Below are 18,322 nucleotides of genomic sequence, written 5' to 3'. Positions count from 1 at the left end.
TCGATGGTGGACAGGTTTTGGGGAGTCAGGAGGTGAGTTAGTCATCACACGATTCCTAGCCTCTGACCTGCTCTTGTAGCCACAGTATATATATGACTATTCCAGTTCAGTTCCTGGTCAATGGTAACCTCCAGGATGTTGATAGTGGGGGATTCAGTGATGGCAATGCCATTGAACATCAAGGGGTGATAGTTGGATTCTCCCTTGTTGGAGATAGTCATGGCCTGACATTTGTGTGGCATGAATGTTATTTTGCCACTTGTCAGCCCAATGCAGACGGACTCCTCCACCTTTCAGTCTAGTCTGTTGACTGCCCCTCGCAATGCTACCTGATTTTCTGCTGCCTCTCCTTGCATCTCCAGAGTATTAGAGACAGCCACTGGCAGATGCTTATCTTCTGACTCAGAGTTAGCGAGTGTGTGATCTCTAGCAGTCCTTCAAGTGCCAGAGACCTGGGCAGTCACTGCCTCCGACTGCTGCAGAGACGTGTCAGTGAGGTGCTCCCCAGAATGTGACCTGAGCCTCATCTGGACCCACGATCCACCAGGGTGTGTGTCTCTGCACTGGTGTAGAATGCAGGTGAATGCAGTGACGGTTCTTCATCTGATGCATCCTAGCGTCCTTCTCTGAGATGGTCTGGAGGCTGGTGTTGTGGTTGGTCTGGAGCTCTGTCTGGGCCTGCGGGTGCTTGTAAGTGAGAGAGAGACACACACAATGGATTTAGGTCATAAGCAGCCAGAATACAACATTGCATGTCACTCACTGTGATTATCAAGATGTGATCAACTCATGGAGGGCTCATTTGTACTGGCTTGCTGGGACAGGCCAATCTTGCCTTCCCCACAAGAGCAATCTTTGTCTTCGCTTGCTAACTTTGTGGCATCCTCCTCAAAGTGTGAAAGCTCCTGGATGTCTGCCAACCCTCCTCCCATCTGGGATTTCACCCTCCAGTTGTGGGCGAGCTTGGCCTACATGAAGATAAATGGAATGGATTGTGATGAGAAGAGATGGAGGAGAGGGTGGGAAGCATGTATGCCTGCTGTGTGTGCTGAGCCTCCCCAGTAAGGGCTGAGGATGGAGTTTGTGCAGCACGATAGATGAGATGCTGGTGATGTTAAAGCATCGATGAGACAATCAGTGCTGATGTCTCCCCTGCTAATACTGTGTGAGACTCTTGAGCGGTATAACCATTTGAATGCATGATGCCATAATGAGAGTGTGAGATTGGAGTGAGCTGAAGGTTGGCTTACACTGGCAGAACAGATCAGATCATTCATCCTCCTCCTGCACTGGATGGCGTTTCTCGGGTGACGAGCTGATCTCTCTTGCAACTGTCTCCCAGGCCGGTGAGGTGAGGCTGGTGGGCCTCCTGGAGCCATCCCTCGGGTAGAAAGTATCGCTCACGGTGCTGGTAGACTCCATGGATGTGGACCTCAAGGGAGTCATTGCTGAACCTGGGAGCAGCTTTTTTCTTCAGTGGAGCAATATTAAGAATTGTCCTGCACAGAGCTCGCCTGCTGAGAGTAATGTGTGTGTTTGGGTGGCGTTTAAATATGGCGCCTGGACCTTCAACCACGTTAGGTAATGGAGAAGCGGATGAATAAGTGGCCACCCTGCCGTGTGATTTGGAGAGCTACTTGCCGCTGCATCATTAATGAGTTCTGAGCATGAAATCAGGCGCGATTTCCTGCCACGCCAGCCGGTGGGAAACGCATTGCGAAAACCGCCTGCCACCGCACTTAATCTCCAGAATGGAACATTCCGCCCACTGTTCTCTGTCCTTAAACCGATCTTTTATCCAAGCTGTTATGAGCCTCTTACTAGATGAGCCTCGAGAAGCAAGATTCTCCTCAGTTGCAATGGCGTGGGTTCCCGCTGCAGAGCAGAGGTATCCATCGCAGGAAAATCACCCTGCATAGTATGTTGATGCCCACCCAGGGAAATGGATTGGGGTCATGTTGAGGTTGGAACATCTTGCATGCTAAATATTTGTGCAATCTATTACTTAGTGCTCAGTGGGGAGAGAGGTTTCTAGGTCAGAGCGGAGGTGATTTGGATTTTATTTGTCATTTTCTCATTGCCACTTATTTTGCTTGAATGCTGATGATTCCACTATGTCTTCAGGATTTATAAAGCAGACAGACAGACAGGCTATCAAGATTTCTGACAGTGTTGCCCTGCCCTCCTCCATCACGGATTGTCCATTGGGCCCAGGAATTTCGGGCACCACTTTTATTGAAAACAAGGTAACTGTAATTTGCTTTGGATCATGTGTACAATTAGATTGCATTATCTCAGTGTTGAAATGGCTTTAAAATGAGTGAACTTTTTTCTCACCATTTATGATAGTTTCAATTTTTTTCCTCAATGCTAACTATTTGACTTGAGTTGATTGAGAAACTGCCCATACACTGTACTGAGCCCAATGATATTATGGTTTTCAGGTAAAGAAAGACATGAGATTCTAATTGTGCTCCACTGCGAAGGGATCCTCTGGGGTTGATGTAACATTGACTCAACTATGATCAGAAAAAAATAGGTGCTCTCATTCTATATACCCAAAATATTGTGACTATTCTGTTTGTAGCTTCTAACCTTGGCTGTCTTAGATATTTTCCATTATGTTGAACAGATGAGGTGTTGTGTCTAATATCCCAAATGTATGAAATCAAAATCTATCACAAAAATGTCAAGCCTCTTCAAAAGTAGTCTTTCTGCCTATGGAATTATTATCTGTTCAGTAGTGTCAAATGACTCTGCAAAGCAAAAGTTAACTCAATTTTATGCATTATGATTGAAAATAGCATAGTGGGGTCATTTGAGACCTCAGGTGGTCATCTCTGCCCTTTTAGGAGTTGCCCCAGGCCCAAGTTAGGGTCCCATGCTTGGGGTTATGTGCCATGTCCAAAGGCAGAACTAGCGAGCCTTCCTTGGTGATGGCAGAAGAGCTAGAAGTTGAGGGAAATTGGTTGCTGATAGGCAGAGGATCCATTGGGAAGAGGATTCGTGTTTCCTTTAAATTTACCTGAGGAAGGCAACGGGAAACCACCTCATGTATTCTTTTTCCTAGTCATATTTCTCAGTGAAGTTGAAATTGGAAGGCTCCTATGGACAATTGAAGGGGAAAGTGCAAGACCACGAGATGTGGAGAACTGAACACAAGACCCAGCTGCCCTCATGCAGATCACTACTACATTGCAAATCATCCTTGCTGCAAAAAAACCCACTTCCATCTTTACTCCTGCTAGTGTACCTTCAGTTTACTTCCATCCAAGTGCAATAATTGTTCACCATCAACATTGCCAGCAGTGAATTCTGATACGTAGTGGTCCATGTTCAACCCAATCAGCCACTGGCAGACTTGCTGAGTTGTCCAAGTTGAAACAAGGCAATAGGGCTGTCCTTCATCAAGAAACTATTATTTAAAACAAATGGCACACAATTACTAGACAGTACAATCTGGTAAAGATACTTGTTGAGGATAAATGAACTTTAAAACTATATTACTCAGATGTTGAATACCACATAAAAGGGCCCTACACAAGTATATGTCAACAAATATCTCATTTGTTTGTCTTTACAGTTCTGTTTATAAGGCAAGTGTATATTTTAAAATAGAATCAAATCTGAAATGCTGATGTAATATTTTTTTTTACACAGTTTCATGGAAAGATGTGATGTCACATAAGAAACATGATAGGATATGCAAATTGTCTGCAAAATAAATATTTGTAATTGAGCTGAAGAGACCTGCAGTTTTAAGATTCTATTTTGAATGATGATAAGGTACTTAAAAGAAGTCAAATATTATTTCTGAACAGATTGCTATTCTTTCTTTTTGATATATTCAGCAGGTTAGTGATTAGGTTCTGCAGTACAGAATAAGTGCAAATTGTCGGATCCTCCCTTGGACACAATCAGATCAGCCATGATCTTATCAAATGGGGGAGGAGGCTCGAGGGGCCGAATGGCCTCCTCCTCCTAATTTGTATGTTTGTATGTATGTTCACTGAGTGTGATTGGAAATCATTGGATTCTTCTTTCACTGGATACATGGATTGTCTCCTCACTAAGACTGATTTCTCTTAATGTGATCCAAAACATAATGACAGCAGCGCTCATCATCCTTATATTTAAAATCTTTGGGTGATAAAGTTGAAGAATGGCACTACAGTTTATAATCCTTTGCCCCCTGTTTACTAGGTAATAAAATATTCTCATCAATATTTGGTCAAAAGATATAATACATGCCAAAAAATTAAAGAACCGAGTACAATATATTCTTAACACAACAACATGAAATTGCTGTGAGAGATGCAATAATTAAATGGAGAGAAGATTGAGTCTAGGATGACTTCACCGCTGGCATTTGAATCCCCATTACATTTATGGCATTTAAACTGTTTTGTATAGACCAATAAGTGGTGAACACCATAGGGCCCACCTTTTCTAGAAAAGAACCACCAAAAACAATGTGTAGCATCACCAAATTACAAACAAACTGTTAATTAAAAAATGTCAAACTTGAATCAGTAATAAATTCAATCCTCTGCAGTGCCCATCATGACCTTTGTCAAGGGCACGAGATAATCACCTTCTCTCTGAGCTGCATTCCAATGTCTGGTGCCCAACGATCTGTCTCACAAGTGTCTGAAATATCATTCATCCCATTCAAAATGCAAAGCAACACAAGTTCATAGCATCCAATACTGATGCAAAGCCATCCTGTTTATGAATGTAGATGTTGCTAAATTTGAGCTTAATACTCCAAATAATCTGTATGGCACAGTTATTAGATGCATAAATCTATTTGCAGAATAAATTGGTTAGTGTGAAGTGCACTGCCATAAATTAATAAAATCTGTTTGAAGTATTCACAAATCAGTTGTCAAATTCTGGCCCAGTGTTTTAAATCACCACAAACTGTGCTAAACGGTTGTAGTTGCCCAGCAACAATTGTTCTAAACTGCCCAGTTTTGATTTTGCTTTCTCTGGTCTTGTTCATCAATGTGTTATTTTAAGTCCCTTTTCAAAATATTGAGATATTAAGGAAGCATGGTTATTTGGAGAAAATATCATGCAAATCGAGTTATAAACCATGTGCAACATAATGCCGTTACTTAGTGATGTATGATGTGAACATTCTGTGACCACATCTGCACCTGAAAAAACTTGTCTTGATTTCTTAAAATTTCTCTCTCTTCCCTCAGAAGTTAGAAAAAATATCTCTGCTCCTTTATATTTCTTCGTACCAAGCAGCATCCTCCTTTTGAGGTGACAAGGAAGTGGCCTATTTACTTGGAGGCTGCTGAAAACGTTGCTGTGGAATCAGTCAGAAGGAGAAGCAGGGGAGCAGGCTGGAGCAATTCACCTCCTGAATTTTGAGCCTTGCTTCTATGGCAAAATGCTGAGTTGCCATCTGGATTGGAGACCAAACATATTAGAAATTGAAGGTGGGACTGTGACAGGGTGCAGTGAAGTGACATCCTGTGCTGACCCATTGCATTAAAGTGCAGAAAGTCATGCAGTTAATCTGATGCAAAACATACTTAACCTAACAACCGGAGTGGCAGTCTTATTAGAAGGTTTCTCTGAATTGGAAGTTCTTGTTTATGGTGTCAATTTAGCGGCCTCAAAGTTTAAATACAACAATAAACTTTCCAGGTATAATAACAATACCCCTTGCAGGAACATGTGCAAGAGCAGAGAGTACTCTCTGTCTGGGAGGCAAACAGCTGAATAGAAAGGCTTCACTTTATCATGCAGGTTGTTTTCATGGTACAATGATGCCCTTTTATACAAACTGTTAGAGTATTTGGCAAATAAATCTAAAAGATTTGCCAAATACCTTGAAATAAAATTGTGTCTCCTTATCTTCTGTGAGGAAATACATCACATGATAATCTACAAAAAAAAACAGAATTACCGGAAAAACTCAGCAGATTGACTGCCACATGATAATCTCCAATTGGCTTTGTCCCCAGACTAAGGAGCAGAGAAATCAGCCAGGACACCCATTCCTGAACCATATTCCAGTGGCATTCCCTCTCCTGCTAGCAATTTTAGATGTGTGAATGGTGAGAATAGGATTCAACTAAGCATTAACGCCCTCCTCCCCAATCATGCCTAGAGTCCAAGATGGAACTTCTATATGAACATGCGAACATATATATATTCGTATAGAAGGACCATCTCAGAACAGCCTGTGTAGCAATAGTTAAGCATAAACAGTACCATTAGGAAGGTAGGGGAAAATTAGTTGGAGGGGAACAGATTTTATTGCTTTAACATCAGCTGAAATCTTACCACTATCTGTGCTATCATCACCATAACAACGCAGAGTAAAAATATTCTCCGGCTCCAAATGCCAGTACCTCCTTCAGACTTTCACTTTACAGTACACAAAACTGTAGCAGATAGCTGTGGTACAGTAAAAGAAGATTCACTTAAAAAATAAATAATAATTAAGGAGTTACTTTACAACTGAAAATACACAGTTCTATCAAATTTGTAATAATAACGCTGGATTGATATGCTGTGAACTATGGACTGATAGGAGATATTGTTATGACCAGGTGAGAACAGTGAACTGGCTCACCTCTATTCAGCCTCCTCAGCTGGTCACAACAAAAGTTTAAATTTCTTTTCCACGAGGAAAAGCCTTTTCCGAATCCAAATGTTTTTACTATTTAATAAGGAGCCAATCAAACTAGGTTTTATTGAGTTAAAGAAAGAGCAAATTTATTAGTCACTGAGAGAAAAAACAATAAAAATGCGATGTCATACACACACACATATACGTATATATATATATATATATATAAATATATATGTATATATCAGAAATAAGGGAAGTTAGAGTCCAATAGAAAAACGTAAAAAGGTATATGCTTAAGTGTCCTTTGGTTATCCTTGAGGCGTAGAATTGTTCTTGAGGTGTAGATTGTTAAATATTGTGGCTGATTTAGGTTAGCCAGATGGACACAGTCAGATGTAGAGGATATTGCAACTCTTACAAGATCTTGGTTCGTTAGTAGATTTATGGCACGTTGATTTCTCGAACCGGTTATTTCATTTGTTCCAAAAGAGAGAGAGAGAGCTCTTCAGCGTTTCTCTTCTGCTGAAGTCTCTTGCAAAATAATCTCTGCTCTGATGACCTGCCTCTGGCTTAGCCAATTCTTAAAGCTCTGCTGGCTGTATATCCCAGAGAAATTCGATTACCATGGCTGCTGTAATCATTGTGTTATAGAACAGGTAATCACATTTTTGATGTCACATCTCAGAAAGTTTTGACGAGTTTCAAGGTAATGTGAAAGCTAACAGTAGACGAGCACACTCCTCAGGGGGGTTTCAGTGTCTATCCCCATGTAGGTGGAGTACAAGTTGTTTGTTCTGGTTAGCTAGCAGTCACCCATTGTCTTGATAAGATTACAGTTTATTAAAATCCAGCACTTCACATTAATATCTCTTCCTTAGGCAGTGATGAATTTCGATGGATCTGTAAGTCACCGGAAACGTCCTTCTCTTCACATTCCCCTGAGGGTATCTTTGTTTGCTTTTCTCACCTACACCTTGGAAAGTGGCCCTGCATTTTTAAGCAGTTAGTTCTGTCTCATTTCAAATTGCAAAATTTCCAGTCAGTTGAAAGTTTGAAAACCATTTTTTCAAAAATAAAGGGTATAGCTTTGTGACAATATAACAATTAAACAGAAAGGCCCAAGATCCTAATCCATTTTGAGTGATATTTGCTGCTCTCAACCAGAGCAGCTGTTGAGGTTCTTTTCTGGGCTTGGTAAGGCACATATCAGTTACGGATATTGGGCTGGATTTTGAGCCCCTGTTGGGGCTGGTTGGAGATGAGCGTGACCTAAAAATAGCCCCACAAGCTGGCATGCCAATTCTCTGACTCCATACTGCTTCTGGGCCATTTTTGTGGGAGTTGGATGGATGGGGGGTTGGTTGCTGCAGTGGGTGGAGCCCACCCACATGCAGTGGGGGCCAGTTGGGTACTTGGGGATGTCTGTTTCATATACTGATGACATGGTTGCTGGCTTCTAGTATGCGTGGCCTACCTTATCAATAGAGACTGTAGTCTTACTCTGCCTCAAATGGTTTATTAACATAAGATAAGCTGCAGACTAGGTATGTCTCTCATGAGTCTGGTCAATAAAATATAATATTCCCACTATTGTTTATTTATGGAACTCCTGCAAGATGCCAAAATGTTCCTTGTAACCTCTGACTCCCCTTTGATATCCAAACAAACTCTCAGCTTATCTAAAAATTCAAATGTTAGTTCTAACCTATTTACTTGTTCCTCCAGCTTAACAACTCTCTCTTTTCATGTTCCCAATCCCAGACAACTTGACTCCTATTAAGCTTTGTGCCCGCGCACACACATATTTACAGAATAACACAATATTCCCCAAAATATTGAAAGAAATAACATCCATTCTCACACCAGCACATGACAGCTGATGTCACTTCATACATTACCATAACTATTCTATTAACCCATTACACTATACCTCCACCCAATTATTCTATCAACTTCTTAACAATGACGTTAAACTACATTTAGGCCAGGATTTTCTGTTTGTTGGATGGGCACAGCGGGGAGGCCCAGGAGCGGCTGGGAAAAGGACCACTGCCCGCGATCGACCCCCAACCGCTGGAACACTCAGCGCTGCCGGGGTGAGGGTGGGGAGGAGGGCGAGCACGGAAGTCTGCGCATGCACACGGGCTAAAAGCTCCCCGAGGGCACAGAGCTGCCTCAGGGAGCTGAGGAATTGGAGAAACAAAAATAAAGGTTTAAAAGATGATATAAACATGTCCCAACAAGTGACTCAGTCACATGAAAAGAGTCATGTTTAAAATCATGTTGAAAATTTTTTCCGTTTTTTAAAAAAAAATATTTACCATGGGAAGCCTCATCCCGCCCGTGGGTGAGATTTCGTACAAAATGCAAAGGCCCCCTGGCCTATTCGCCCACCTGCCCACCGAACGGCTGAGCAGGCAGCGAAAAATACAAATTAATTACTTGCTTAAGGACCTTAATAGGCCTTTTATTTGTCGCCAGGCCGGCTGCCAACTCTCACGTGTGCCTGCTGCCCGAAAGATCGCGAGGCTGCGCGATGACGTCGGGACGATCGCCCGACATCATCGAGAGCATTTCTGTAACTCTCTTTCACCACTATAGATTCTACCCAACTCCTAGCCTTCCCCTGTTGCCAACACCCCTCAACACACCCCACCCCCCCAGCCCAAGTCACTGTATTGAGGGATTCAGTCTCCCTCTGTGCTCCTGTTTCTTTGGGAAGACATATTGGAGGCATGCAGTGTTCCTCTTTTCCTCGAAGGACTTCATCACCAGCGAAATGGAACGGCAGCCTTACAGGATTGCTGGTAATCTGAGTGTAGGCTTCAGGACCACTGAACCACTGAATTGTAATAACCGTGGATCCTTTTCAGAGAAAGGCTGATCCAACAGAGAAGACTGAAAGACTGCAACACTTGAAGTCTCAAGAACTAGAAGAAATTAGGACTCGTTCAGGTATCTTCTGCTTCCTCGAAATACACTGAGGAAAGATCTGAGAAGATGAAGGATCTCCAACTCCAAAGAAGATTTTCACAGTCATATCATGCTCTGCTGTATTGAAGGTGAGAAAGGTATTGAAGATCTCATATTCTAACGAATTTGGATGCTGAAGAATGATAATATTCCTGTAGGCATTGTAGGAAATGAAGAAGAGATGGTTTCCTGATGACATTTTGGAAAGGATGTTCACATTCTGGAGGCAGTGGTAACACTGCCACACCTTCCGCTGTGCGAGGTTGCTCCACCGTAGGCAATGGGAAGAATCTTTGAGGGTACGAAGATAAGGCAACACCATTTTGAACAATGGGACGAATCTCTAAGATGATATGAAGATGAACTTCCTGTACAGGATTCAGAAGCTGTAGAAGCTCTGAAGATTCTGCCTTGGCTTCTGTTCTGAAGGGCAGCTCTAGTGGGAAGAAGCTTTTCAGCTGAAACTATTCACCCAAGGTAACAGATGCTACCAGCTCTCTGACAGTGAGATCCTCTATAGACTCAAACATGGAATCAAGCATGTTGCTTTCCCTGGACAACACTTCCCGGTTAACCAGTGATACACAATGCATTGCATTGCTAGGTTCAGTGGGACGATGCTCTGAATGCTGCTCTGCTGCAGTAAACAACAGCAGACTCCTCAAAACAAAAACAACAGAGGCTTCTTAGGGTTTGGCTGTAGATTGGGATAACATATCAGCTTCTAAGACTTTAACTTCCAGTGAATCACTACAATGGCCTCTTCCTCATTAGTGTCTTCAGGAAAGAGACAACCCAAGTTCGAGAGTTCTTCTTGTGGATAGCCAGTGTCTGCCACAGTGCCTCTGGCCTAACTCAATATGCGCTCAGGTTCTACTGGATGGTGTCTCTGTGTTGGAGAGGAAATCACTGCTTAATGAATAAACCTCACCAGCTGCTGTAGACTGAAAATCCACGCAGGTTCTACATAAAACTTTAAAAATTCTGCCATGAAAGGGATCCAGTTGTCCAAACTCAGGTCATCCTCTGGTTTTTCCAGAATACCCAGTGTATACCAACTTCTCCACTCAATAAGGATGTGCGTTGATAGTGAACAACATTAAGGGAATCAGCAATTTATCACTCCTTGTAGCAAAGATGGGCAATTAGCCAACCTTTCTTGGAAAGTTTGTGCCACCTAGACCTTGCAATTTAATATCTGATGGATGGAGGGGTATTTAGTGAAGCCAGTCTAGATGATTAGCAAGTATGTTAACGCCAGCACCAGTATCATATTTAAAGTTGGTGTCAAAGGCTTTAACTTGCACAGTAACTAACCAATAACCCTGATTAAAACTATTTACTTCCCCTAGAAAATCCTTAATTTTGTCTCTGTCATTATTTCAAATTTTTCGGATGGAGTGTGTCTCATGAGTATTCTCTTGGCTTCTTCTTCTATTATAGTTGTTGGACTTTACAGGAGCACTTGAAATGTCTAGTCTTCCTGTACAGGAAGCACTTTATGTTGCCTGCTGGGAAATCTTGGCATCTGTGTTGTTCCATAACATAGGCATCTCAAAATGGCGGCTGTGGGTTTTCCCGCCCTTTTGCCCATTTAGCGGGCTCTTGAGTGGGTGGGGCTGCTGCCTTAGGGCCTACCCAGTTAACAGAGTCACCTAGAGCCTTGGAGTCGTGACAGATTATAGCCGGGTTTATCTCTCTGAGTTCAGCACACCTAGCATATTGAACCATTTGATCCAGAGTGAGGTCATCCTTAGTCTGCAAAAATCTTAGAGCCTTTGATCACAGACCCCATGACAATGGGGTTGTGAATGAGTTCATTTTTCAATGCACCAAATCTGCAAGGGCTAGCTAGGCAATATAGGCCAGTAAGAAATAATTCAACTGAATCCCCTAGTCTTTGGTTAAAGTGTGCTCACTCTATCACAAAATATGTGTTGAAGGCTTTGAGGATGGTGTCGAAGTCTGCGGAGGTCCCTTCACTCCCTCTCAAGAGTACATTGGCAGCGACCGGTCTCACAGCATAAAGGAATGGACTAACCTGTGCTTCTGCTATTTAGCATGAGGGCCCATTGCTGCTCGATATTGGAGGAAGAGTTTCTTTCATAACTCCCACTTTGGCCTCCCTATGGGCTCTTGAGACTTTTGAACAGGACGGGTAGGGGCAGTGACTGCTTACCGGGTACGGACATTGTTAACGCTTTCCAGTTTGTCTCCTTCTTTGGTAGGTTTTTTAGATTCTTCCATGCACCAGGTTTCCTTGCACTTTCTTGCCGTGGTCCCGTCAATGGCACCAACCCTGGGTTAGATTGGTGTCAGCACCGCTGCTACCATGTTGCATATACTTGTGGCATAGTTGCTGGCTTCAGGTATGCATGGCCTATCTTATTTAAAGAGACTATAGTCTTACTCTGGTACTTGCTGCAGACTGGTTTATTTACGATATACATAAAATCGGTTACAGAGTAGGTATGTCTGTCATGAGTATAGTTCCATCCTCTATCCGAGTGCCTAGCACATGACTGTTGATGTCATTGACACATCATGGTCTACATCACTCATTACCATAACTATTCTATTAACCCATTACACTACAATGGCCTCCCAGCACCAGGTCAGAGGACCAGTACTCTAGGCAGGTCTAGAGGCCCACTCTGGTTGCCTGGGTGCTGGTGTAGCCACAGGTTGCCCTATAGAGGGGCTCCACTGTACCACACCTGCAGCCCCCCCCCCCCCAACCCTGGCTCCTTAGGCCCCTCCGACAGTGGTGGTCTGGCTGCAAGATCCATTTTTAGTTTAAGATTTTAAAAAATCTATAAAGAAGGTGTCTCCATCTTGAAGAGCCATCTCCCTTATTTACTGCTATGCTGCTGCTTTCATTCTAGAAGGCCTCTGATTGACCCTCCAGCTTCGAGAGCCCGTTCACTGTCCTTAATTGGACAGTGAGCTGGTCTCCAGGCCAATTAAGGGGCCAGCCTTATGAAAATCACAATGAGCAATTGTTTTCCCTCAGGGACAGGTTTAGGACCCAGAGATTATCCCGACCTCTGTGTCTCACGCTGGGAGGGAAAATCCTGTCCACTCTGGTTGCCATCCAGTGACCCCCTAGATAAAGCACCTGACTTTGCATCCGAGCTGAGGTCAGAATTAAGCTTGACTGCAAGGACCCTCAACTGTTGAGTAGTTGCCAAAACTCAACACTAAGGGTGGAATCATCCCAGATTTGCATAAAGTGCAGTAGTGGGTGGGAAAAAGGACGTTTTACCCGTTGGCCACAACAGTGGGTTTTTGTGCTGTATCGTCCCAATCCCGCCTCATTGATCATGCATCCCCAGGAAACACACCATTTCGCTGGTGAACAGCCTCCGATTCACCCGCCACACTGTCACCTCGTCACTTCCTCACACTGGGTGCCATATTTAAAGTGCAGCCCCGTGAAGGCCTCTCAGTGCTTCCAGCCCAGGACTGCTGCACAGAAGTCCTGGCCCTGAAAGGCAAGAAGACTGCAGCCTCCCAATTCAGTGGCGCGTCCCTGGGACATCTCCGGACACCATGGGAGCTTGCTGCCCTGTCCTCTATCCCTGCTCTGGCCATAGGAGGCCCATCATTGTCACCACTCTGGCCTGGGAGGCGATGGCAGTGATGTTCAGTGCCAACCCTGCACAGAAGAGATTAGCCATCCAGTGAAGAAAGAGGATGAATGATTTCTTCCCTGCCGCCAGGGTAAGGCTACCATCTCATCACTCAAAACTCTCACACTCACAAGCCCATCACACATTCACTGTATTTCACTCAATGCCAGCTCAAGGGACATCACCACTCACTCTCTCACACACACCCTCACATCTCCATCTGGCCTCGTCTCCTCTGGAGACTGCCTCCTCAGTCCTCACCCTCTTGAGACCAATTGCACAGATCAACATGTGTCCCCTACCCCTCCAAACACCTTCCCAGTAATGCCCTAGCTCTGCAGTCTCTCTTCCCATGCCTGAGGCCACTTCTCCCCCATCCCCAAGCAAGCCCTAGCCCTGCAGCTGTTGAAAGGCCACCCCCACCTTATGGCTGGTCTTGTAGGTAGAGACCTGCCTGTGAGCCCCCCTAAAAGTGATGTGGTGCTGCCTGCGAAGCCTGGCGCTGATGATCGTGACTGCTGCCCGAAGCAAGGTAGGCAAACAAGCCTCAAAGTCTTGAGCGAAGTGCAGCACGTCAGATGCATGTCACTTATGTTCAGTTGTGAAAGACATCAGTGTGCAATCACGCTGATGTGCCTGGATGATTCAGCATGGGGGAGATGATTCTGACGAGCAGGGCTTATGCAAACATAGCAAAATGAAGCTCCTGATGTGCAGCGGTAGGTAAGGCGGCCTGCCGTTGATAGGTGGAATGGACAATCGCAAACTGGTTTCACAGACTCTATTGTCCACTCACGACCCCAATGACGCCCGCTGCCAATGGGCACAGAAAATTGTGCCCTAGGTTTCCCAATTGATTTTTTTTTTAAAACCTCAATCAGGAAACCTGTGCTTGATTGCTCGGGCTCAGTGCTCTTGCAAATGCAGAAGTGAAGGATGACCGTAGAACCATAACCCACAAAAAGACGAGAGAAGACAACCAACGAGTGAGAAAAAGCAGCAAAAAATCAAGTACAATACTCGTGATCATCAAAGTTAAGAACACTTACTTCATCAGAAGACAGGGACAAAGTAGGTGTCGCTCGTGATTCAGCAGCTGAACTACTTAAAATTCTGGGGCTTCCACTTCTTGGGCTGGAGTCTTCACTCAGTGTGGATTCCTAAGTACATAGAGATGAATTTGAATGATATTTAATTTATGGGTAAAATTGCAGTAAAGTTTCAAATCCTAGTCCATGATTGAAAACAAATAAACATGAGGGGCTAGAAATTCGTCTTGGGCGCTATCACATTGACCGCCTATTATACATAATGCATGGCAACACCACCACTTGCAAGTTCCTCTCCAAGCCACACACCATCCTGACTTGGAAATATATCACCATTCCTTCACTGTCGCTGGGTCAAAATCTTGGAACTCCCCCCCTAACAGCACTTGTGTGTGTACCTACACCACATGGACTGCAGTGGTTCAAGAAGGCAGTTCACCACCGCCTTTCTCAGGGAAATTAGGGATGGACAATAAATGCTGCCTGAGCCAGCGATGTCCACATCCTGCGAAAGAATTCAAAAAATACATCCTGCCCAATATTCATTTCTATTGCAGTCAAGGGAATTGATTATTGCGTAAGATGGGTGGACAATCCAGTACCACTCGTTTTGCACAAGACAAATTTCTGCTTGAAGACCTTTACAATTACCAAAACAGCTTATTAAAATATTTATTCATTATGGGATGCTGGCTAGGCCAGCATTTTTTGCCCATCCCTAATTGCCTTGTGAAGGTGGTGGTGAACTGCCTTCTTGAAGCACTGCAGTCCATGTGGTGTAAGTACACCCACAGTGCTGTTAGGGAGTTCATTCCTTTTAGACTTTGTAGGGGTAGATACAAGTGAATGGCTTGCTAGGTCATTTCAGAGGACAGTTAAGAGTCAACCATGTTGCTGCGGATCTGGAGTCACTTGTAGGCCAGACCAGGTAAGGATGGCAGATTTCTTTCCCTAAAGGACACGAGTGAATCAGATGGGTTTTTGCGACAACTGACAATGGTGCCATGGTCACCATTAGTGAGACTAATTTTTAAATCCAGATTTTTATTAATTGTATTTAAATTCCACTAGCTACCATGGTGGGATTTGAAACCTTGTCCCCAGAGCATTTTCCTAGGCCTCTGGATTACTCATCCAGTGACCACTATGTCACCGCCTCCACTAAACTAGACTAACACAACAGAGCACCCTACAATAGATATTACATAGCATTGATCAATTGGTCACATTTGAAGAAGAATGAAACACTTTCATGTTACAGTGGTGCCTAAGGTCAATGTTCGATTTAAGGAATAACTGCACATTTTAAAATTAACATTCATTTTCTGTTTATTCCAATTTTGTGTTTACTTTCTCTTCCAATATTGTTCCCTCCTCTTTTTTCCTTGATTACCTGCAAATTCCCCTCCAAGCCACACACAAGGAAAGCATTGGCTCTTTGCTGAAGAAAAAAATTCACAGATACCACTTGTCCTTTGGTACCTCACCAAGTATTATTTATTTTGGAGACTTGAAAGGGAATGTCAACAGGCAATTCAACTGTGGGAGGTGTCATGCCTATGCTTTATTCTCCGCTCTGCTGATGTTTTGGATAGAGGTCAAAACAGGGGACTCTGTTCCAGTCTTGGAGAACTGAAATCGTCTGCAGGGCTCCACACAGGCTGTAGTCAGGCAATTGATCTTTCTGGTCTATGTTGCCACAGTAAGCCTGGCCATCAGGAATCGCCATTAATAAATTAATGAAACCAGGGCCAAGATGATGAAAAACTGCTGCAACTAACAGATAAGTTCAGAAGTTACAGCAACACACAATAAACTGACTAGCTGATATGATCTTTGATTCCAAACTGTACATGGGGAGTCGGAACAAATCGTTGACGTGGAGGAGAGAAGATGATTCAGGGCAAAGAAATCAATAAAAATGTGACATTTTGTAAGTAAATATACCTTAACTACATTTCAAAATATATATTACTTTACAATATGTGGAAAAGACCCAGATTTAAAAAAAATTATATTCCCTGCTGTAAAGATCTGTACATAATTAATGAAGAAAGAAAGAAATGGTGCATGAAGAATATAAAATCTTTAGCTTTTGTTTCTGCATGTACCTATTTGCTGTTCACACAACTTAAAAGGAAATGGTTATGAACTTTGGGAGGTCACCATTATGCATTCAAACGTTTTCCAGAAGGTCACAGTCTGGACATAGTGACACACGTGCTATTGTGTACTGGCTGCACAATCCTTGCAAACTGGTCTACGTAGCTCAGAGAAAACTCCAACAGGCTAAGCCCCAGAGCTACAAGGTGAAAGTTGCTGAGTTTGATCAGTGTGGTGAACAGATTTATTGGAAATGTGAACCATGTCACGCCATTTCCAATATTTTAAGCTCCTGAGTGATACCAAACCACCACACTGTCCGTGACATTTTCAATGGCCTGCTGCCAAGTGCTCTTCTTCTTTGTCTCTGTGATGGACCATCACTTGTTTACTGTGGATTTGTATCTCTTTACTATATACTCTCTTTTCAAAGCCCTTGGAAATTAGTTGTTTTTTCTATACTTATCTAGACCTTCCAATGGCTGTTTCCACTTTGTTACTTCATTTTCAACAAAAGCGCCTTTGAATTAAAGGGACAATTCTATCATCAGACATTTCTTTAAATGTATTCCTTCATTACAAATCAACAATTGAATTCAGCGAAATTATGTTTTATGAGTCACTACTGCTGCCTCTTGTCACCAGATTATTTGTATTAATCAACTGGTTCATTTAATGTGAATAATATCAGCCAGCATCTGACTGCATTGCCTAACTTACAAAGGCAGAGAACCAGATCATTGGGTGCTGTTATCTCAATGTTCTCTCGCACATGGCCATCCAAATTGCTTCCACGCTCAGAGCTCTGAATCTGCAGCCGCACATTACTACATTCAAGGAGCAAAGTTAAATTGTTTACTTTAGTTACATCCACTTAAATGGATTCTTCCAGCCAAACGTTAATAGCCTGAATATGAAACTACTGTGAGCGAAACCCCTGCAGACTGTAGCATCTAATTCCTTTTATAGTGCTTTTGCTCCAGTATTTGAGATTATTTACATGCCTTTGGAATCTATTAAAGTTTCTTAATTATGAATGCTAAGAGCTCTCAAACCTCAAGTGGTTTAGGGATGAACTGCTGTAAAGGAGTTGATAGAATATTTGTTATTACTAAGCCCACCAGATACAAGGGACCTCTTCAAGGTTCTGATGCAAAGAGTAATATATAAAAATCAGGACCTGGAAATTGAACTGCTTCAAAATTGGGGCACCATCAGGAGCAATGTCATGTGCTAATGGGGACGGTAGCAGGACTCTAGTAAATTGGTCCAATGGCTTCAAAAGGATAGTACTTGCCAGCTATAGGGCATAATTCTTGGTCCCAGAGGATGCTCATTAGTTTGCTGGGTGGGAGAGTTCAGCAGGAGTGTGGGGTGGGAAAGCAATTGAAAGGGGACAAGCAGTAAAGGGCAACAGACCCACGTTTTAATAGGGAGTCAGTAGAAGCACTTGTGGTCCTCCTGACTCCACAAAAGGGAAACTTACCATTCAGCTTGTAGCCTGCAACAATCCCTTTAAAGATTGTGGATTGTCTTTTCTGAGCACCTGAACAAACTAACTTGTCCAATTTAATTGGCCAAAGGCATGCTCAGGCACGTAGTCTGGATGCATACTGAATAACTCTAATGTATATGGTTGTTCACAGTTCCATCACACAATGAGCAACATGCCTCCCACCATTTTGCATTCTTAGACACCCGTTTTACACCTTTAAAATGGGCATAGGGTCATCAAATTTCATGGTTCAGAAGCCTAATTCCATTCATGCAAGAATAATCACAAAAAGATATGGAGCGATATGCGTAAAAGCCAGAGTGGTATGTTTATTTTTCACCACCTTCCAAGACAAAGTATCTGAACAAGGAGCAACAAGCCAAGAATAAACAGAACAAAATACAAAATAATTCAAATAATGGATAAGTGATATGAAATTCTTGAGTACTGCAGTCTAGAAATTATTGTTGAC

At 43.0% G+C, this 18,322-nt stretch overlaps 1 protein-coding gene across 1 annotated transcript in view; it reads right to left on the bottom strand.

The window, feature by feature from the left end:
- samd14 (sterile alpha motif domain containing 14) overlaps window positions 1-18,322 on the bottom strand; it is a 212,026-nt gene that overhangs the window by 6,428 nt on the left and 187,276 nt on the right. Inside the window, exons 8-9 of the mRNA XM_041173190.1 lie at window positions 14,253-14,363; window positions 3,254-3,415 (exon numbers count right to left, since the gene is read on the bottom strand). Of these exons, the coding sequence (XP_041029124.1) occupies window positions 3,254-3,415; window positions 14,253-14,363 (273 nt within the window). The remainder of the gene's footprint in view (window positions 1-3,253; window positions 3,416-14,252; window positions 14,364-18,322) is intronic.

This window comes from Carcharodon carcharias, chromosome 23 (assembly GCF_017639515.1).
Source record: "Carcharodon carcharias isolate sCarCar2 chromosome 23, sCarCar2.pri, whole genome shotgun sequence".
Classification (NCBI taxonomy): domain Eukaryota; kingdom Metazoa; phylum Chordata; class Chondrichthyes; order Lamniformes; family Lamnidae; genus Carcharodon; species Carcharodon carcharias.
The sequence above is the reverse complement of the archived record's forward strand: the minus strand, read 5'-3'. Positions and strand labels throughout refer to the sequence as shown.